This window comes from Battus philenor, unplaced genomic scaffold (assembly GCF_028537555.1).
Source record: "Battus philenor isolate CCGP_79_NKW_IND1 unplaced genomic scaffold, ilBatPhil1.0.hap1 SCAF_28, whole genome shotgun sequence".
Lineage (NCBI taxonomy): Eukaryota > Metazoa > Arthropoda > Insecta > Lepidoptera > Papilionidae > Battus > Battus philenor.
In genome coordinates, this window is record NW_027181691.1 from 2,084,122 (window position 1) to 2,107,609 (window position 23,488).

Below are 23,488 nucleotides of genomic sequence, written 5' to 3' on the forward strand. Positions count from 1 at the left end.
GAAAGAAAATAAAAAACTATGTGAAAAAATAAATTGCAAATAAAGTCCCTGTCCCACCATAAATAGGGGTACGAGAGGCCCCCAATAGCGGGGGTCATAAAAAAAATACATAGGCCTCACTGAAAGATGATGACTGTTCAAAAGTCATCGATCCCCCTAGAGGGAGGGCCTATCCTCGCTGCGTCTTGTGGTCGCTTCTCGACAGCCTCCCTATTGGCAAACGGTTATAAAAGCGATGTGACAAACACTGCCACTTCAGAGATTGCTCGTCTCTTCTATGATGTACATCGGTGGCCTTAATTCTTGGTCGTGTATTTTAATTGCTGAATGTCGCGGTCTTCCTGGAAAACCTTGATCGCGGATTCGACAGATTTCTTTGACCTGCACCGAATCCGCACATCAGGTTGATGACCGCTCTCTTTGTCTTTTTCCCTCTACTTTTCTTTCGACAACCAGCTTATCTAGACTCTTTGGATTCCTTCAAGCTAGCTTCGAAGTTGTTACCATATTTAGTTAATCGTATCCGACCTATTATCTCTACTGGCTGTCAAAATTACCTACTGGACAAAGACTGCTTCCATAGATTTCACGGGAACCAGTCCGAGGCGGCCTGTATCCAGTGCTTCCTGACGACCAAGTCGCCTTGATGGGTTTCTATACCAGAACTTTAAGGCCACATTGCCTATTTTTTTATTAAAGTTTAATTTATCATTACCATAGATTTGTACACGACAAAAACTGGTAGAGTCGTATCTACTACTACTACTCCGCTGGCTCAGTGACCCAAAGTGGGTCTTGGCCTCCGAAGCGAGAGACTTCCACTTTCCTTTATCTTGCGCCATCGTCTGCCTCAACGCGATCGATCCAGCGATACCTGGGTCTACCCGATGGTCTTCGACCCTTCGGTTTTTTTAAGTATCTAGAGTCGTATCTACGATTTTTATTTTTTGTTATTAGCCGTGAACGTTCATCTTGTTTTCACTTTTTACACTATGTATATTACACAATAACTATATATAAAACAGTTGAAGGACTGGTATTGATAGGCTGTCCACGCAGCCTTTTTTTAAATAAATGGGGGAGGACTATGTCCAGCAGTGGAAGTGTTACGACTGAAATTATAAGCATAGTGAACCAAATTTGAATAAGTTAGGTTTAAGTTAGGTTACGATAACTTAGTTTTGAACTAACCCCTGGGTTAAAATATCTCCTGCCTGTCGTAAAATGTCACTAAAAGGACTTCAAGTATGCAGACGTTAAGACCGATGGAGTCTTAGTGAGTGGAATTTTATATAAAGTTGTCCTTCTTTCAACAAAGTATTTCGTGTCAATTCAGAAGATTGAAAAAATTGTTGATGTCATTTGCTCCTGGTAAACGGAAATGTAGCATATTTTATTTTGTCTATAATTGTACTCTTGTGAGGCGTAATAGGCCTCGCAAAAAAAATATTTACCACCAAACCACCACTGCTGGGTAAGATACAGATTCGATAGTAAAACAAACGACACGATTTAAATGAGTAAAAACATATATTTTCATATCACTCGTTCATTTTAAATAACTTCGCACTTGTAAGGGAAAATGTCACTGGGTACAGTCGCGGAAGAAATTGCTAGCTGAAATATACACACATACATGTTACATCTAACACACATATATTTACAAATGGCTACTATTAAATAGGTTGAATTTACAATTTATACTTAGATCCATAGACAAATTAAATTATTCATAATCTATATTTATATTTACAAAAGTTCGTTTTTATTTATGGCATACGGGATTAATGCGTAAGTATATTTTGTTATAATAAATATAATTTAACAGTTTAACATTACTGGCAACATATAGTCAAATCGAAAAAACAGATTTCTTTTCATACGAATTTAAAAAAGTAAATCGAAATTACCACATTACATATATTAATTTAAATATTAACGAATAAGGTACATCTAGTAAACAGGTTATATCTACAGAGATAGTGGTCACGTAGTGAATTGAAATATAGTGTCAACATATATATAATCAAAAGATAAATTCCATATACTGAATTACACAAAAAAAATTAAAAATCTGAAATACATTGAATTCTCTATTGTGAAAAACTAGATATTAAACAATTTTTAAATTAAGAAATTCCAATCAAATAACACCGGTCTAATTACATTTCCCACAACTGGGCATGAATTAGTCACAGATATAGTACATTTCATAATCAGAGATCGTATATAGACGCAGACGTACCTAAACTATCGTGTGTGCTAAGAAATTATGGAGAAAGCTTAAAAATTACCAATACATAAATGAACAATATTAATTAGAGAAAGGTTTAGCTTGTCGTGTCACTTGAACTAATTTATTTACAGCATTTGATTTGGCACATGAATGAAGCGCCAGATTTTTGGGTAGGTACATTTTTGTAAATGACAGAGCATAATGAAGATTATCTCTAAGTCACTATTATGTGCCAAATCATATGCCGGACACTTGTTACTCGCCCAACACGCTTATTCGGAATTTTATGTTACAAAAGTGCCTTCCATGCTGAGCGGACACATGAACTTTGGCTAAATATATTCCATATCCGATCTCCGCTCATGATGTCCATATAAAAATTATATTAATAATAAATACAGTTCAAAATATGATTTTGTAATATTCTAACATTTTCGCATCCATTATATTTATCCTAAAGGAACTGACTTAATACAACTACATTAATTTGAGCGACATCATTTATGTTAATTACATATAGCAGCGCTCCGACAAACATAGTTTAATATATAAAAGACATTATCGAAATTAGAAATTGACATATACCTTATACTTTAGGCTCAACTAGTGCGACCATTGTCTTCGAAATTGTTTATATTTAAAAAAAAAAAACAGTCAAAATCACAAATGATTTATAAAATTAGCGCTGGAGACGGCTATGCTCAAATCTTCGATGGGATCCGAAATGAAAAGATCCGCAGAAGAAGATAAAAGTACCTCGGAGAAGTCTTATGTAGTGGCAGTGGGCAGCCTAAAGGTTCTCAAGTGGCTACCACGAACCGCGTGTCTACACGACGTGTGATGCCCACTCGGTGGACAGGCAATATAGTCAATTACGTGAAGTCGCTGAATGTAGATTTAAACCGATCATAGTGGCGATATTTGGGAACGCATTTGGCATGTATCATATGCGTTCCAGATATTTATATAATTAAGAAATTCGTATATATATATATATATATATATATATATATATATATATATATATATATATATATATATATATATATATATAAATGCATGTTATCGTTGTCAAACCAACATACGCTATTTACTAAAAGCTATTTAATAAAAACATTCCAAAAAGAAAACACATTTAAATATATGTATGTCCATAAAAACAGCGTTTTTGTCAGAAAGTTTAATACACAATATAAATAATAGAAGCAATAACAAATTTTTGTACACCTAAAATTCGGTATCCGGTTTTAAAATAGGATCCCGTGTAATGTTTAGAAAGTTTCCAATGCTGGATTTATATTTGTATTACTGCACTGTAAATGACTTCATAACATAGGTAATTATACACCTTGGTAATTATATGTCCTCCGATATATACAAATGTATATTAAAAATATGTCATATTTTTTAAAACAAACTTTTTTACTCACTAGTACAGTTCACTACACAATGCTTGGAGTATCATATGTACTTTTATGCATTTAATTATTATATTAAAATTGATTTATAAAATTCTCATAAATTCCAATTCAAAAATGCTTTATTCGACATATGACGGGCCCACTGCCTTTGCTGATGAAAAATATTTCGGGACTGAGGAATATACTTTTTAAAATTAATTCAACATTGAAATTGTCTGGAACAACACATCATTGCCAAGATGTGCTTTTGATGTGCCAAGATATTCTTTAAAGATTTTAGTGCCTAGAAGTAAGTCATTCCAAACAAGCTTATCTACATTGGTCACCGATTTTAAATTTCGAAATAGAAGCTTTCTAAATATTATATGAAATCGAATTTTAAAATCGTATACATATACAAACTCCATGGTGTAAATAATAAAAATAAAAAAACGTAGTAAATTAAAGTTGGTTTGACAAAGATAACCTAAAAATAATGACATTTGACGGGATATTACACTTTCGTAATTTGAAAATGACATCGATAGTCTCTAACAATCAAGGGGATATTAAAATCGATATCTGAGCGAACGAATGACTCCAACAAACCGAATAATGTCACATAATCAGCGAGCTAATGCCAATCAAGGCGTATGTAATTAAAAAGAGAGGGCCCGACGCAGGGGGCGCCGGGGGAGCGGGAGGGGGAGTATCGTAAAACCGGCGACACGGCCGCTAATCGGAAACAGTTAATGAAGTAAATCTATAATCGTAATCAGCTCGCAGTTAATTGAGCTGAAAATGGAATCTAGGTTTCATTAGCCCGTGGATAGCGTCGCGAATGACTTCTGTACACGACTGTACTGGCTCGCCCGACTGATAGACGCTGTTTAAAAACATATATGGTCTCAATTTTTCTCGCATATAACTAGAGGCATTTAATATTCGTTTTAGACAACGTTTAGCTTTCAAATGGTTCAACCTAATTTTTATATAACACATAAATAAATAAAGTCGCTGGAAACGGACAGTGGAAGGCTTGGTCATTGTAGTGATGTTCAAAGGAGTCCTATTTCATATAGTGGGGGTCTATCGACTGATATAATGATGACATATAGATTTTTATCCATGTCTCTTTTTATAACGCACCTTAAGAGAAAGCGGCGAGGTTGGGGTGGAACTAAATGAATAGAGCGACCGATACTACCCCCGTCTCGCCGCGCGCATACCCAAGGCGCGGTACAGCGGTATGGGTAACACGACAGTTATTTACGTGCGATAATATATACAGGATGCTTCATAAATCAACATAAAGCCGATTTAATATTACCTTATATTATTAAAAAATTTAAGTAAATGATTCGATCTATTTTTCACAGGATATACACAAATACATAATATTGTTACTGTAATTAAAAAAAATTCTTGTACAATTTATACAAAAACGACATTAAAAAATACGAAATTTAAATTTTGGCTTGACGTTGATTTATGAAACACGTATATATATGTATTCTTACATTGTCATTGGACATGTAATCTATATAAAACATACAAAAACTCAAGAGTCGTTCCATGTCAAAAAAATGTTCTTTCAAGTGGAAAAAAAAAGTTAACGAAATAGCAAATAACGTTATTTATAATCGTTCAAAGATAACGCTATTAGCCGTTATTGTGTTATGACAGTGCTATATTATGATGCGCATACACTAACGAGGTTGGGCGATCGTAATCGACAGCGACGCCCGGACAAATAGCCGTCGAGAACAATCGTCAACAGTTCAAAAACAATTTGATTTCGTCGCTAGTTACGAGACCCGATTCCAGCTAGCGATACGGTTTTCGAACGCACCTCTTAATAACAGGCCCACAGACGACGTATCGCCTCCATCAAACTATTCATTCCCGCCTTTTTTTTTCCTATCCCCACTCGTTCGGAAACCACAGCCCGTGCCTATCGACGTCAGGAATCAAACCGTTTAATTATACCCACATCACCGCAGCGACGCATCAAAGGAGGCAGGTTTAATTAATTTAATCCACGAACTATTACAATGGGACCAATTTATGTTATCTAATAATTCGTGAAGCGCCAACGAGAGCTCGCCCCGGGGCCATTTTGAATATGTCCCGTTAATTCGACGACACGGCTGCCAGTTACAAATAAATGGCCGCTCTATGAATTGAGATAAATTGGGTCCGTTGAATGGTTTTTTATAAAGTCACCCGTCTACGACCAATTAGTGGCTCGTTCGTTTTATTACAATCTGTGCTAATAAATAATTAAGTACGCGTTAATTAGGAATGACTTAATTTCGAACGTGTAACACGATAATTAAAGAGTCGTTAGCCGTTAGAACATTCTAGAATGTTGTAGAAATAAATATTATAATCTGACTATTATAGTAATTAAATTACAAATTTATTTACAGCGCCGCGTCCGTCGCACTACGTCTCATTCTCACTTTCACTTAAATCGTCCATATCCATGTCGATGAGCTCCTCGTCTTCCTCGTAGGAGTTGTTGAACTGGTTGCCGTCGTCGGGCTTGCTGCCGGAGGTCCCGGACTTGGTGCCAGTCTTCGCCTCCTCCTCTTGCTGCATTCTTTTATGTTTCGTTCTTCTGTTCTGGAACCAGACCTTCACCTGGGAACAAACACATCTTTTATTTAAAATTGATTCTTATGTTTATAACTATATGGGTTAAGATCGTTGAATGACGCAGATCTATATCCAGCGGTGGGCTTCCTACTGCTAAAATTATGACTATGATAAACTAGTGTTCTAAATAGCTATCATAAATTAAGAGATTGGCAAGTATAAGTGACAGAGGATTAATCACATGTCGGTCAACGATGGCTGTTGGGGCCGTTTGATTTTGGAGTCCACAAATCGGCAAACCCGTCGTAGCACCTCCACCCACGAAATGGACAGATAACCTTATTAAAAAGGCGCGGAACAGGTCTTATTGGAAACCTATGAGGGTGGCCTATGTCCAGCTGTGGACGTACTATGGCTGACGTGATAATGGCTATAGTTTAATCTTCTTTAAACAGTAAGTTATAACTATACACGCGCCGTAATCAATAAAATTATCCCTAATTAGAAAGTCATGTGTACAGTGACCAGTTAAACACATACAGACATAATTTGGAAACAACGGTTGGTTATGCCGACGGAATATGATTGCATGAGAAACATTGGCTTGTTACACACCGGCAGTGGAGTAAAAAAAATCAATATTTATTATCTGTGCGTATTAAAAATTAAGACTTAAATTTTAATGGCGAGATATTTATGACGTAATAATATATGAATGTAAGCTTTACGTCTAATATTCCAGATTACATATGAGAACTTTTTACTTTTTTCTGTGTTTTGTGCACGAACTATTTTATTTTTTAATTTCAATATGTCGCGGGTTCAATTTCCGCCTTCTTATATAATTCACGTTTTGTACATTGCCGCTGCTCACAAGTTTCCAGAAGATAGGCAGCAGCGTCCTCCGAGTACTATAATACTACACTGCGATCGCCAACCCGCCTGTCAAGTTTGGCGATCATAGTATATCCCCCATAGACATCTATGGGGAAGGCCTAAACTTTGCTGTGGGCATATATGTGGTCTGAAACGACTAGAGGTACACACAAACAATAATTCGCCTAACTTTTTCCGTGTAATCATTAAGACATAAAGTTCAAAATAGAAGCAAGAAGTTTACAAACCAAGGAGTACTATATAACACCTGCCTCATGCTGTCAACTTTTGACACTACGTAAAAAAAAGAAAAATGGTTTGCAATAATTTTTGACTGCCCTTAATCTGTGGAAGCAACCACTACATAATAATAAAAAGAACATAATGCTACTCATGTATAAAAAATGTAGTTCGTTATAAATAAAGTATATATACTGAAGGAACATAACAATAGGAGCCCTTTGGAACCCTTTGCTAAACTATTCAAAAAGTTCCCCTTCGTGGATGCGAAAGAAAAATCATCGAAAATTTTTCTACGAGCACAAAGCATTTCCCGCCATAACGTCCGCCGCCATCTTGTGCAGCGATTTGTCACGGGTTTAATGGCTCGTGAAATGTATTCGCGTCCCCGCCAGTGTTGCAAGCTTTTGAAAAATTACACTAATGCAGAAATACGTAATGTATTTGGCAAGGGTGTGGCGAGTTGCATAATAACCTATTTACCAGTTTGTCGACTTTAATGGGCAAAGGAAGACGTTATTGTTGCATTGTATACATTTAATGGTATGTTCGCTTATGAATTATGTTCACGTACTGTTGATCGTCAATGTATATTGCGTTTATAATTGAGTACGAAAAGCGATTTAATAAAAACATATCTACTGTTTTGTACCGAGATTCCCAGATTTCTAAACTCCCTTCTTACTCTTTATAACGGACTAATTTATTTAAGATGATAAATCATCATCAATCATCACAGCTGGACCGTATACTGTATCTTCCAATGGTGGACAGACGAATCTTAACTGGATTCGTCTGTCTGATTCCTCAACGAAATTAGATCACGTAGAAAAACAAAGGTAACCGAAACAACACCGCATATTTGCAAGTTAAACGCCGTGGTCAGACCACAGCACCCAGAAAAACTGACCGCTAAATCCTTAAGGTTCTAGAGCACAGCGTAAGACACATGCCCACAAGAAGCACACACAACCTTTTTAAATTCGTGGGATGCAAGATCGCTCTCATTAGAATTATGGGGAAGCAAATGTCCAACAGTGGACGTAGTTCAACTAAAGTAGACGGACCAGCACAGATGTTTGCCCAAAGGTTAGATGAATCGGGAAGGTCATTGGTAGACGAGTGCGTACGGTAGATTGGTAGATTGGTAGAGTATGCAGGCCGCTATCAACCGGTCCTATTAGAAAACTAAACCACTTATGTCGAACAGTGTACCTCTCATAGCTGAATTAATATGAATGAATAAATAAAAAATTAAATTAGTTCTATAAAGATAGATATTTATTATTAAATCTTCTTCCGTTATCAATTATAAACGCGTTATACATTAACGATTAACAATAGGTGACTTATTTAAGATCGTAGATAAACGCTCGATGTATGTCGCTTTCAACAACTACTATTGGAAATCTATGTGGAAGGCATACGTCCTAGTAAATGTCCTAAGGCTGGAATGATACGCTGTATCAGCTGTTTCTTCCGTGTTTTTGTAGTCGAAATATAACCTTTGTAACTAGAAGCTGTTGAACCGTTAGCAGGATCAATAAATGACGTCAGCTAGTTAGCTAAGTATAACCCAAAAATATCTTGTAACTATATTATATATCTAATATATAAAATTCTCGTGTCACGGTGTTCGAACTTGAACTCCTCCGAAACGGCTTGACCGATTTTTACCAAATTTTACATGCGTATTCAGTATGTCTGAGAATCGGCTACTATCTATTTTCCATACCCCTAAGTGATAAGGGTGATCCACCCCTAAATTTTATTTTTAATTTTTTAGACAATTTTTTTGATTTATTATGATACAGCATACAAAAATACATACAAAACTAAATTTTCACCCCTCTACGATCAACCCTTATCTTACATTTGTTAATTAAAAACTTTAATTTTTTTTGCAAAACAACGTTTGCGGGATCAGCTAGTATTGTATATGTGTATATATTCTGACTGAGACTTTTGATCGTAGGTCGCAGATTCGATTCTCAGGATATATATAACATATATACAGTCTTATATATAATTCACTCTTTATGAGTTAATTATATAGGATTGGTACTGATCACTATCAAGTTTCTAAAGGATGGACAGCAGCGTCGTCTGCGTACCATGCGATCACATGCGATCGCCAACCCGTCTGCCAAGCGTGGCGATTATGGTACATCCTCTCATAGATATCTTTGGAGAAGAGATAGATGTGGGTGTCTATGGACTGAAACGACGTTTAACATACTTTTCTCAATTATTTGTCATGGTACAAATATTTTAAGAGTACACATCTTAAACAAGCAGATGCATCTGAACTTTTAATTACTATTTCTAAAGTATTTGATTCTGTTGTGTTCTTATTAATAAATAGAAATAATATCAATATTGAATCTATGATAGCTAGAGCAATAAAAAAATCTTTGAGATTATAGAACATTAGGTGCATTTGCGACGAATCATTACGAATGAAACATATCTCGTTACAAATAATTATTGGACGATATCACAGCGCATCTAACACTGATCTTGTATCAATTAAATAACAATCTAACGAAACCGATTCAATAATTTCAACATCGTAATACGTATGTAAATATAAAAACGTCAGGAACGATAAACGCGAGAAAGAGACGAACGACGTGTAGCGGCACCAGAATGAAATGTAAACAAACCGAGCCCTCGGGACGTCGGGGAACCGCCGCGCGCGGATAAAGATTAGTGAAGCGCCGTCACGGTACATTAGCACTTCATATATCGACATCGAATATCAATCTACCCGTTTCCTCCGTCACCCTTTAGTTGATGGGTAATGGTGCGTACACTACGTACTTACATTTCATGATCTCATACGTACGTGTTATTATTTTTTAAATACCTAATTATATTCATTATATGTATACGAGATAGAAGTGAGAAGTAGAAGTAGAAGTACCTAGGTCAGCTATGTGACTGGAAGAACTGCTGGTCTGAAATGGCAGTTGGTCGTGCACATCGCTTGTACAATAATTAACTCTACGTTGAATTCTTACACATTGTTGCCTTGTTCAACTTTTTATATTTTATACTAGCTGATCCCGCAAACGTTGTTTTGCAAAAAAAAATAAGTTTTTAATTAACAAATAAAAAATAAGGGTTGATCGTAGAGGGTTAAAAATTTAGGGTTGTATGTATTTCTGTATGCTGTATCATAATAAAATAAAAACTAAAAAAAATTGTCTAAAAATAAATTATAATAATTTTGGGGTGGACCACCCTTATCACTTAGGGGTATGGAAAATAGATAGTAGCCGATTCTCAGACCTACTAAATACGCATATAGAATTTGGTAAAAATCGGTCAAGCCGTTTCAGAGGAGTTCAAGTTCGAACACCGTGACACAAGAATTTTATGTATTAGATTTCTACTAATTTCGTTCGAAATTATTGAATACACACACAATACAATTTAAACCTCATTGGAACGTGACGGCTTGTTGTCTCGTAATTATTGCGGTGTGATCTGCAGAATGCGATGGAACTTTGATCCCTGTTTAGTAATGTTTTCCTTTGTTTTGTCATTGTTCGACTTTAAATCATTAAATGTTCTTAGTCAGATATTTATAAGGTAACAATTGTAACTAATTTTATATTTCTAAGTTTCTAAGTTAGTACTTTCTTATTACCTTTTGTTACTGTTTATCTCCAATAAAGTAAAATAAAGTACTAGTAAGATTTTCATACAAAGATAGTCTTTGTGCCTGATATGTTCCTCTCCATCTCCTTTTGACATTTACCATGACTTTCTCTTGGAGATTTTATTACATCTTACATCATTATCATAGCAATGATCTGCCCACGCCGCGTCTACCGGATGGGCGCCACTAGAAGGCATTTCGGTTCCAACAGCCACCGCGAGAATGATGTGAAATATGTGTCTACCCTACTGCAATAAATTTTCAACTATTACTTTATCTCTCTACAATTATTTTTTCATTCATATGTAGTTATTAAAATAAATTTTATAATAGCAACGGTCGTAATGTTAGAACTCAATTATCATATTTGAACCATTACCATTTATAATTAAAGTTGTAATCCGTTGTAATTTAACACATTGTAATGATATATCCATTTGACTGTTAGGTTTAACATTTATGGATATTTATTGCAATTGTTACTATTGGACTTACGCAAACCTGTGAATATTTGTAACAATGTAAATACAACTTAAACAGTATGCAGTTAAAGTGTTATTTTCTATAACAATTATAACATCTGCCTTTCCACCTGCACCTTATGTTTGGATGACTGTATTATATTATTGTTATGGCGTTAAGATTGAGTCACACCGAGGTATATATTTTACTATTTTAAAACATTTTTTTATTAAAGTAATGCATGCAAATTGTATACGAATAGATTTATTGAAATTTTATTTAAAAATATGATTTTTTTAGTCTCGTTAAATGGATAATAAGTTTTGATTATAATTTGCAAATATGTTAATAAATAAATAAACCGCTGCAAGCTTGTTTTTGTACACAGTTTTAAGACAGTATTGTTGTTATTGAAACTCGGAAGCGTTAACAGTTAAAGGTAGTCAAAATTCCGCTACCAGAATAACTGTAGTAGTTTTAACAACGGCCCGGTGTGGCACAAGCCTAACTGTCCGCTAACCGTTCATTAGGAGCCCATGTGCGAGCGAGCGGCTCGTAAATAACAATTTTAACGTCGTTTTAAATACAATATTTGAACAGCGAAACCTCACAATCATCTGCGTGCGAATGATTCGCGATATTGCTCACCGGCGGATGCGATTATCGGTCTTTTGTTTAGAGGCATAGGTGTGTTATTAGAGTGGCGCGCGCGCCGCTGTAAACTTGAGGTTTACAGTGCCTAAACACAGGTACGGGACCGTCGGTAATGCGCACTTCGGCGTGTCGTTAAGCCGGCACAATGTAGCTTGCAGCGCGGCCAACGGAACCGGCTCGCGCGGAAGGTGTCAATTGTTTTATTGTGTTGGATCACCGGGAGTTGCTAGTTGCTGGCCATATTCGAAAGTTGATGGGCGCTGTTAGCCGTTTTGGCTTTTACAGCTTCATCGAACTCAGGGCTCGCGGATCCTAAATCCGCGAGCTAATAAACTAAAAAAAAATCTACGTCAGATGCTTCACCTGACGTATTGTATTAGCTAATTGTTAGTTATTGTTGTTGCTAGTTGCGGCTGTCCCGGCGGCGACCACGACACATCACTACCAAGGATAAATTTTAAATACACTTTTTTATGTACTTTTTTAGCCTATTGCTTTACGCGTTTTCAGTTAAAGAAAGGTGTAAATAAATAAGGTGTATAAGACTAGTCAAAATAAATACTCAAATCTGTGATAAATGTAAATATAAAATACGAAACTAATAAATAAACATAGAGCAATACGAAGACGAAGAAAGTGAGGTTATGAATAAAAAGGATTAAGAAGAATTTGTGAATGATAAACGACTGGATGAATGAAAAAATAGATGAGATCGAGTAATATGTTAAAAACTAAATGCATATTCTTAAATATAGACTCTGTGTACTTAAGACAGGGAAAGTACGAGAGGACTACAAAGACGGAGGGCATAGAAATAAACTCGATTTTATAAAAGAAAGCGCTAAACACGCTTAGACTAAATCTATTTATAGTTACTAAACTAACTTCGACTCCCACTAGTTAGCGCTAAATTTGAACCTTGTTATACATATAGTAATTGAAAATAGTAAAAGTTCAAAAGGTGTGGAAACAGCTTATTTGCTGTCAATTAAAGTATGAAAAGTCAATTAAAGTCAAAAGTCATTAGTTTCAGAAATTGTAAAGAACGTAATGATTATATAGTAAGAAGAAGAGTTTTCGAAATTCAAATTACTGCGTACTAAATTTGTTTACAATCCGTCTCTGTACATATACTGCAAGAAGCTAGCCTTTTGCATTTTAATAGAAAAAACTGTTAATGTAACATACTTCAGACCAATTACTTTGTACAAGTTAATTGTAAATATGTGAATTAAAACTTCTGGTACCAAACCAACACCTACCGATTAAATAAAGTATAACAAATGGATGTTATGGATGATAAAAGTAATATCACATCACGCGTTAATGGTGATAACGCACAAAAATCTCGTGTACGCGAGCTTCACACCCTCGGGGATGGGGCGGGAACGAGTCGCGCTGTGGCCCAAATAACCCGCGCCGACAAATGGGCCTGAGGGACTTCCCCGTGATGAAGGCGGGACCACCGTCAGGGTTGTCATGCGTATAAGTATCAAGTTACACGGGTATTGAGTTAAGATAATCCTATCTACTCATTCTTATTTATTTCTTAACTAATAACTTCTTAGACGGTGGACGATCGATGAAATGGTTATGTTCGCGGGATGTCGGCGGGAGGCCTAGGCCTTGCAATACTTTAACAGATCGCAGTAATTTGAAATCTGTCATTGTTGTCAATGAATGTGTTGCAAGTAAGAATTGGAATTTCTTACTAGCAACACATTTATTTACATATCTGCTAATAAAGGAATTTATGATCAAAAACACATTTTAAAAACATGTATACCCAAAACATACTAAACATTAATATTAAAAATATACTCAGTCATTAAATAAATTGTTATTTTAACAAAATTATAAGCTATAACATAAAATTAACTACTCATGTAGTAAAACATAGATTATCTAAACGTCTGCGAGAGAAAACAAACGTTCTGTGAAATATAACCACCTGTCAAAATTTACATGTATAATGTTTTTAAAATGAGCAATACAGATAATAAAATGTCAACGATTTTGGAACCATATAAGATAGAGTATTTCATTTCAAACTTTTGTACAGATTAATATAATTACAGTGTAAAATTTGTTTCGATTAAAAACTGAAATGAAATTCCCACAGAACGCAAACGACCACTCAATTTTAAATCTCGAGAACAAAGCGGTTTAATATCCAACCGACTATAAAGCGACTAAACAAGCCATTAAACAATTATAACGATACACCAAATTTCATTGTACAACTAGCTACGTAACGCAAGAAAAACGCATCTGCTATAGCAGATAGCGTTCATTTTACAACGACACGCTAAATGCGTAGCGCGTATATTATTACAAAGGTCGCAGTTAACTGGATAGTTCAACATGGGGATGAAACCCCACGGTATCGCTACCCGCACTGAATAAATAGACGGCATTCAAAACACGCTCCGAAATGCGATTAAGTACTTATGTACCCCATTATTCTTCGCCCCAGCGGATTAGCGGGCGAGAGGGGAATGCGATTTTCAACGCGATAGAGTGAGGCGGCCGCTAAAAGGGGAGATGCGGCAATTAAGGGGTAGAGTGAATTGGGCCAAAATTTAAGCGGAAAGCTATTTATCCGTATATTACTTTATTGTCGATCCATTAGCGTGCGAGAGGGACGGCTGCGTGCGGGCGAGAAGCACGATATGCGACAAATTGGAGCTGTTGGACAATTGCGATTTTAACGAGTTGCTCGGCCACCGGTTTTTTATTACGCCCCATTAAGATTATATTGTTTGAACGAATATGTTACAGAATAACGGATGATTATGAATATGTCCCTTATATAGATATAGCGTTGTAGTATATAGCGTAAATAGCTGTAATAATTGTTTAAATGACAGGCGCATGAATCTTCTGTTTTTGTACGATTTTTTTTGCGATATTTAGAAATTTCCGTCGAATTTTACCAATCAATGTAGAGTTATCAATAAAAAAATAATAGGTGATTGTATATCTGGTTACCGAGATACATACTAAACTCGTGGAGAGGGTCTATTGAAAAATCTTCGCAAAATCTAATCTATGACTATATACTAATTGAAAAGTCAGCTCTTTAACAAGCTGCAGGGCAGTGATTTCAAGTGACAAGCAATCCTAAATCAGTTTAACTAATAATACGAATGATAATAGTTAAACATTTTAGAAATTCGTAGTTATTTTGTAAATTTATGACTTTTTTCTGCGGTTTCTATTGTCAAAAAAATTTTTAATGTGTTTCAAAAACTATTTTTAATTCGTATTTATAGCATTCTTTATTTACATATTTTATCATTATTATTATTTATATTTTTTCTTTTCTAGAAATTTTTTCAATCTTTAGGTTTCACCTTACAGTAATGTGAAATTAATATCATTTTTATTAAAGATGCATTGTTCCTTTTTAAGGTGAAGGTAGACGCTATTTCGTTATTATCAAAGCTAAGCTAATCGTTAATAGCTTTTGAAAAATAACGTTACAATGCTATTTCGTTGTGATAATCTGTTACAATAAATTTTAATATAATTATCCACGGTTCATTGACTACGTATTGAATTAAAAAATGCCAAGCAATTTTTACATGTCGGATACGTGAAATCTTTTGACAACTTAATGTTATTTATTATGTATTAATGTAAATTTTTAATCTTTTAAATATCATTCGTTTACTAAATACACCTTTAATTTTAAATCATGATGTTGTATCGATTTTTATCAATAATTATTAAGCGAATAATTTAAAACTAATGTTTATGCTAAATTATACGCAATTTGTTTATAAATAATATAAACATTGTAAAAATTTTAATAATTTATCATTTTGTTATTGCGCTTTTCAATTTTTCTTGTCAAATTTGACAATCGCATCATCATATAGAGGGGCAATTATCGTTCTCGGGGCTGACGACCGCGTTCTAGTTTCGGGCATATCTCCTAGCAAAGCATTGGCGTTCACCTTCACCGACCATAAATTATAGATATTATATTAGAGATAAAAGCAAATGAGTCGCAGAAGACGTTATCCTAAAACCTTCATCAAGGTAGCGAAGCCTGGGGAATCACAGCCCGGGCCTTTACCATACAACATTGTCGCCGGATTGGAGGCCGCAAAGTTGCTCCGCTTAAACAAACGTTCTATGGATTGATTAACCACAAGGGTTTCCACTAAAAGACCTGGGCCTGGACTAGATTATACTCGTTTAGCATTTCGATTCAAGTGGGCTCGGAAGGGTCGAACCTCGACTAGGTCGATTGCTATTATCTGGCTAATACCACGTGGCTTCAAGAAAGAGACACACATCTCATAAAAAAGATTGAACATCAGCATTTCACAGTTTATAATGAAGGTAATTGTAAATGTAATTGGTGAGCGAACAGTTACTCGATAATTGACATCAGGCAATAAATGTTTGTCGATAGATTTGTTCCCATTTTGTGAACTCGTTTATAAATTGCTTTTGTACAATATTTTCTATCGATATTAAAAAAAAAGTTATGAATCGATATTAATTTATGATACGATCTATTATAATAATTAATTACATCTAGTGAAACTTTCTACAGTTTTACATTGGATATATTTAAATATATTAAAACTAATCTAAGGATAAAATCGTAGTCGGAAGCTTATTGGCATATCATAACGCTATTAATATGAAAGGAGAAAGCAAAATTGTGAAATTAGTATCTAGTGTATTGTTTCTGTAAAAGTTGATGATGTTATACCTGGGGTTTTTACAGCTTCATCGGAACTGAGTTCACGGAGCGGAAGGGTCCGTGAAATTAAAAATAAAACAGAAGCTGGACAGACGCATTCCAGTTGTACGATGACGTTCGCACGTAGTAAACCGCTCTACCCGAGTAGAGCTGTGTAGTGTTGATGTTGTGTATGCGACCAGAGAGGACAGTGTGGACGACTCGGCAATCCAAGTGATGATACGGATCCTTCCGCAAATCGCCTAGGCTGTTCCCGCTTAGAGCGGAATGCCGCCCCCAGTATGGATCGTGTGGAATTAGTATTTTCCTCCTTAGATCGCTTCCCTAATGCTGGGTGTCGTGAACTCAAACATACAGTGATCTCACATCTAAAGATGTTCCTTCGTATTTCATTTTCCATGATGTGTAAGGTTCAGAAACATTCATGTCTTGGTGCAGATTCAGACCTGCACATTGCCGATGATAATGAGTTTTTGAAAGTCGACGGCATGGATTCGAGCTATGTGAAACTAGTGTAATAGTACACGAATATTTGTAATTGTGCTGTGGTGCAGTGGTTACCAAGCGGTAGATCGCGGGTTCGATTCTAGGAGTACAATCTTTTATAATTCACACTGTGCATTAATTATACAGGATTGTTTCTGCTCACAAATAAGTTTCAAGAGGATGGGCAGCAATGATACCACACTGCGATCGTCAACCTAACCGGCTTGCCAATTATTATAGAAGGTGTAAATCCCTGTCCAAAAAAATGACACAGAGGAACGAGAGACCCTCAAAAGCAGAGCCATAAAAAACCTATCTACCAAGTGTGGTGATTATGGTATATCTTCCTATAGATATCTTTGGGGTAGCCAAGATCTATATATAGATCTATAGGAAGAGATCTATAGCATATCCCTTGCAGTGGGCGTTAATGGGTTGAAACGACGACGACGACGGAAGCTGCTTCAAGCCGTTACAATATTTAAATGGGTTGGTTCAGTACTTTAATGTTGTCCACTACGGATATGATATGACTTCCGCCCCCATCCAAAATAAATTACGAAGCCGTCCCTATTTAGGTGATTGCCAATGATTTTTATTGGTAACGGTACATAGCTAACGGTGTTATAGCACATAGTTGCAGCCAATATACAGGATGATTTGTTATAGATGTAAAAGATTTTAACCACGACAAGAAGCTACATACTACTTTATTATCGGATTAGATTCGAACACTGTACTTCTATTTTTACAAACTTTATAATTCTTACATTTAATTTCTACAATTGATTTGGCTCAGGTTGATTGGAAATAGGTGCAGACTTTAAACCGTATAAATAGCTTATTTATTATCAATTAATATATGGTACACCCCTATAGTAGTTTATGGTTTTATGAATAATAAACTAAAAAAAAAGAAAAAACCATTCAAAATTCACAGACAGAAGTTACTGGCCTGTCGCATTCAGCATCAGGTTTTTTTTTACAGATTTTTTTATGTGTCTCATTGCAATAGAAGAGTGATCACTTTATACAGAATGATTGGAAATAGTTCTAAAAATTTAAAAGTTTTTTGCTGACAAATGACAATGATGATGATATAGTTAGAAACTCACCAATTTAAAGCTTTTAAATTTGTTATTAATCATCCTGTATATTAGTTAATTTGAAAGTACCTTCATTACATCGGATTTAGAATTAGTAACTATTTTATGGATACAGTTCTACAGTTGACTCTCGTGTGTAATGATTAATTTTCTCTCAAATCTTCTATTCTTTTTTTTTAAATAGAGCCGTTAACAAAACATTTGATTTTTAATTATATATTATAGATTGGTCTCGGTGTAAAGTTGTCTATTGATTCGAATATAATGGATGTTGCTGTATTCGCATGCGCAGGGGGCTGCCCCTGCCCCGGTGGGCGGGGCGTCGGCTATGTCAACACGATACCCCGCCGGGGGCTATTGGGGTAGCTCTTAATATTAACACCACGTCCCTATACCAGGGAGGCTATATCATTTGCCAAACCTGTCTACCTTACATCTTCGCTGTCAAATTCACTAATTGATATGTTTCCCCTATAAACGAACACATACACCAAAACTGAAGCTCTTGACTTTTGTGAACAAGAATTTCCTAATCAAAATCAAATCACATGAGTCAAGTGACAGGCAACATAACACATAAAGGTGGCCGTTGGATACTTCAAGTTCTGGAGAGGAGACATTGGAACAGCAAGAGGACTGTTAAACGTCCACCTTAAGGTTTCTAGATTACTGCAGAAAGATCACAGGAGAGACCATTAAAAGGAACAAATAGGTAAAAAAATGTGTATAAGACTAGTCAAGATTATCATTTAAATCTGAGATAAATATAAAGAAAATAAGAAAAAAATGAAATCATATACGTATGACAATGGCAGAATAAAGCAAAACTGTACAAAATATGAACCAGTAGTATTATCATGGAAAGGCGACAGAAGTGAGGTGATGAATGAAAGAATAAGAATTATAGAATTTGTGAAGAATAAATGTTAAATGAAGAAAAAAAAACATCTCAAGTTCGTCTATACTACCAACCTATTGAAGTAGACCCATGATTAAGAAAAGGACCAATATTTAGCCACTCCCCGCACATGCAGTGGTAGTCGTGCAATGAAATGCACCGCCCGCCAGCCCGCTGATAAATGCGTATGCGGCAAACACTGTGAATCACACAACCGCCACCACCAAATCTTCCGCGAATCTCCTCATTTCTGAGTTGACCTCGCAGCGAAGCTCCGAGCATAGCCCTCTCCCTCTTCCTCTCTTTGTTTAATAGTTTAAAATTGACTATATGGTAATTCAAAAACATTACATCTATTATGAGGCTCTATGGAATAATCTCTTAGCTTAGGGTGGTAGTGGATAGAGGCAGGCAACCGAAGACCGGTCCTCGTGGCGATCCTTGTGCGATGCCTATGTCTCATTGCGATGATGATGATTGATTTCTTAGCTGAATTGTTTAATAAAATAATAAATTATATTACGGAACCCTAAGCCTGGATTTCACATTCGTTCTTATCTTTTTTTTATTTTCCAATGCAGCATAGGATAGTGCATACCGGACAAGTTATTCCTGATAGCAGTAATTTTATATTATTAAGTAAATTACATGCATCTGCCGGCCCTTGTCCGTATCAAATGAGCTATTAATATAAAATGTTTACTGTTCATAATTCGATTATTGCGGCGGGATGTAATGTTGTTTTTATGTCTATTTACTTTTTTTTTCTTCGTCCTCATGACGAACGTTGTCTTTGACCGGTATAGATTAAAAAAAAATGTCTGATGCATAAATCCCGCCATTTGATTTTGACAGGCGCACAATGTGTGCTTTTTATTCCAACATAAAGTTGCAGTGTTAACCTTTCCAACACATACTTAACTAGATTAATTATTTAATTAAGTAAAACTTTGTAATTAGTTACACGTGCAGAGACTTTAAAGGGGTGAATGTATAGCTCGTTTATCAGCAAAAAGCTTTATAGCCTTTCCACCTACATGTACATCCTGTATAAAGTGATCACTCTAAAATATGTTACATCAATTTTTTCTATTAGATTACATGCAGGAACAGTTAATAAACAGTATTTAATTTTAATATGTAGTGATCCGAATCTTGTATACGATTTTTTTTAATTTGATATTTTTTTAAAAAGTACAATGGGCGGTCTTATCGCACGAGGTAATTTCTTTCAGACAACCATAGTATGTAAACAGAAGTTTAAGTAACGAGTATTTATTTTTATTTATTATTATTCTTACTATATTTTAATTACTTTTTTTATTATCTTTGATATAATCGATTTTTGTATCGAGTGTATAATTGACGGAAAATGAACTATTAAATTACCCAAATAAAACTTTTCACCTATAACCAAACACTGGATACGCATCGAATACAATATCGATTTTAAAATCCATATCGATTTATTAATCGATACTTGTAATTTATTAATGAAATTTCTAACCTATACCACACGTACACAATTTTTTAATCACCCCTCTTCTGAGAAATAATACAACTAATTGAATTATAGAATAAAAACAACAGATATTCGCATTACAAATCGATATATCCCGTATGCACCCCGCTAGCATAGAGATGTTCCGTAAAGTATGGATATGCGGTAAAAAAAATTACACGTGAAAAGAACTTTATCAATATGTAATACCGGGACTTATTCTTCAAGGCCCATTACACTGCATACGTTAAATGAAGCGAGAACGGTGTAACCTTTTCGTGTTTAGGGTTGTTATACACTATGTCTAATTGATTTTTTTTATTTATTTGCTTATTTAATTTTCAAAAATTTCTTACAATATGAACCACAGATTAACATATTACAAGCCAACACTGCTAGGCATATGTCTGCACAATGACCGGTCTTATTTTTCCAACGACTTCCTGCGACCTTAAATATGTCTTCGGCCCCCCCAGGCGGTGTGGAGGCGTACCATTATGGCCACTCCAGAACTTTTTAGCTCCAACCGTCTTTGGTTACACGAGCCATGTTCCCTCTGATACTTCATATGAGCAATTCTTTGAACTACGTCAGTGACTCTGGTTCTTCTATGGATCTTCCATTTTTTGATTCTATATCGCACCGAAACTCCGATCATACCCCACTATAAACGACTACATCTTGGATCCGTATCAACACACATTCGTCAAAGACCTTCGTCTTCAGATATTGCGGTGTTTGAATGGAAAATGTTTCGGATTTTACCTAACACTGCCCATCCAAGTTGGATTTGGCGAGTGATTTCTTTGCCAAAGTTGGACTTACTAAATTGGACGATTGAAATTACAAAAATTTCTTAAAAACTTGTAAAGGTTTACCAAGACATTAAGTTTTTCAGAATTAGTTGAGCACTGCAAGGTATAGGTCTCTCCCCAAATATATCTATGGGGGGTAATACCACAATCGCCACGCTTGGCAGGAGGGTTGGCGATGGCAGTGTGTTATTATGGTACGCAGATGACGCTGCTGCCCATATTCTGAGAACTTTGGTGACCAGTGTCAATCCTATATAATTAATGTATTATTATAAAGATTTTATTCCTAGAGAATTTAATCCGAGACCCACGAGCGCAAAACTGAGTCCACCGCTGGGCTACTACTACTCATGACTTGGAGTACCAGCGACTAATTAAATGGTAATAAAAACCGGAAACGAACGAGCGGATTGCCGACTTCCAGTATTGTAAAAGTGCGAAGATGCTCCAATCGATGTAGCGATATATACATATATATTTGAATATATACAGATATACACAATTAAGAAATTTATTTGAATTATTTTTTTCTATATGAAGGTTATGTTAATGGAATAATAGATATATGTTCTATCACCATTAATTATATGGACAACGACGAGAGTTATTAGCTTGTCACAGCCTAATAGAGGATAAATAAATATAACATACTTGCTGTCCCGACTGACTGTACTGCAATACATTAAGCTGTAGTATTCCAAATAAAAAAATAAATTATCGTAAACAATTGTACAGTGATCACTTTATTTGTTGATTGAATGTGAAGTATGCAAATAAATTTTCGTATAGATAATTACAGACAGATGCAGTTGTTAGGACAATATAAATTTGCAACATGTGAACTGTCAAACGCGCGAAGTTCACGGCGAACTGTCAAACGTTTCAATTGTTATAACTTTTTAAAATTTTATGTGCAATTTCTTTTTTTTGTTATTCTATTACAATCTTCTTCACAATATGTGGAAGCTTGTATACACCTTGTATTGCATTCTATAGCGTAATCAAAAGAAATAGGGATTTCTTTTATATATAAGGTCAGTGTTTTTTTGGTTTTCAACAAAAAGCTTTGGATCTTTAACCTCTTTACTATCACCAAGTATATAACGATGACTCTGAAATAAATGACATAATTTTATTTTTTCTATTGAAATGGGACTGGCAAATAACTTCTGGCAATATATTAAACAATAAATCATTTTAATATATAATAATCCGACTTTTGTAAGCTTTGAAGTGGAAAGTTTAAAGCATTTACATCTATTTCCAGACACCCTGTAAAAAGTGATCAGTCTGAAATATGTGAATGTATCTCATTTGTCAGCAAAAAAAAATTAGTTTCTTAAACTTTTACAAATCATACTGTATATAGTATTCAATAGTTATTCTATGCGATAGGTCAATAACTTCTGGAAGTACAAAGAGTGTATGAACAGATAGCAAACAATAATTAATTTTATTATATAGGTTATATAAAATTTGAAAACGATTTATATTACTGTATTATTATTACGTTGTTTATTATTTCTGAAACAATTAGTTTCGGTTTAACCTTACATTCATTGACAGCAAATAACCTATACATTCACCCATTTACACTTAACCAGACGAAAATCGAAATACAAATATTTAAACTTTCATACAACTCTAAGCAAGATGGCCGTCAATGTCAATTTTTCGCGCCAATAATCACTAAACGTCAAATGGCGTAAACATGTCGATTTTTTTTTAATTCAACTAGGAATGAGGCATTCTGTATATGAGGAAATATCATGATCATCGCTTATTAAAATGCAACTTTAGCGCGTGATGTTTTAAATAGTAAA

The 23,488-nt window shown here is 35.1% G+C and overlaps 1 protein-coding gene across 1 annotated transcript in view; it reads right to left on the reverse strand.

Moving 5' to 3' along the window:
• Positions 1 to 5,212: 5,212 nt before the first annotated feature.
• The window catches only part of LOC137925997 (homeotic protein empty spiracles-like), a 47,203-nt gene continuing 28,927 nt past the window's right edge, over positions 5,213 to 23,488 (reverse strand). Inside the window, exon 3 of the mRNA XM_068769510.1 lies at positions 5,213 to 6,282. Within this exon, the coding sequence (XP_068625611.1) occupies positions 6,085 to 6,282 (198 nt within the window). The 3' untranslated portion in view covers positions 5,213 to 6,084. The remainder of the gene's footprint in view (positions 6,283 to 23,488) is intronic.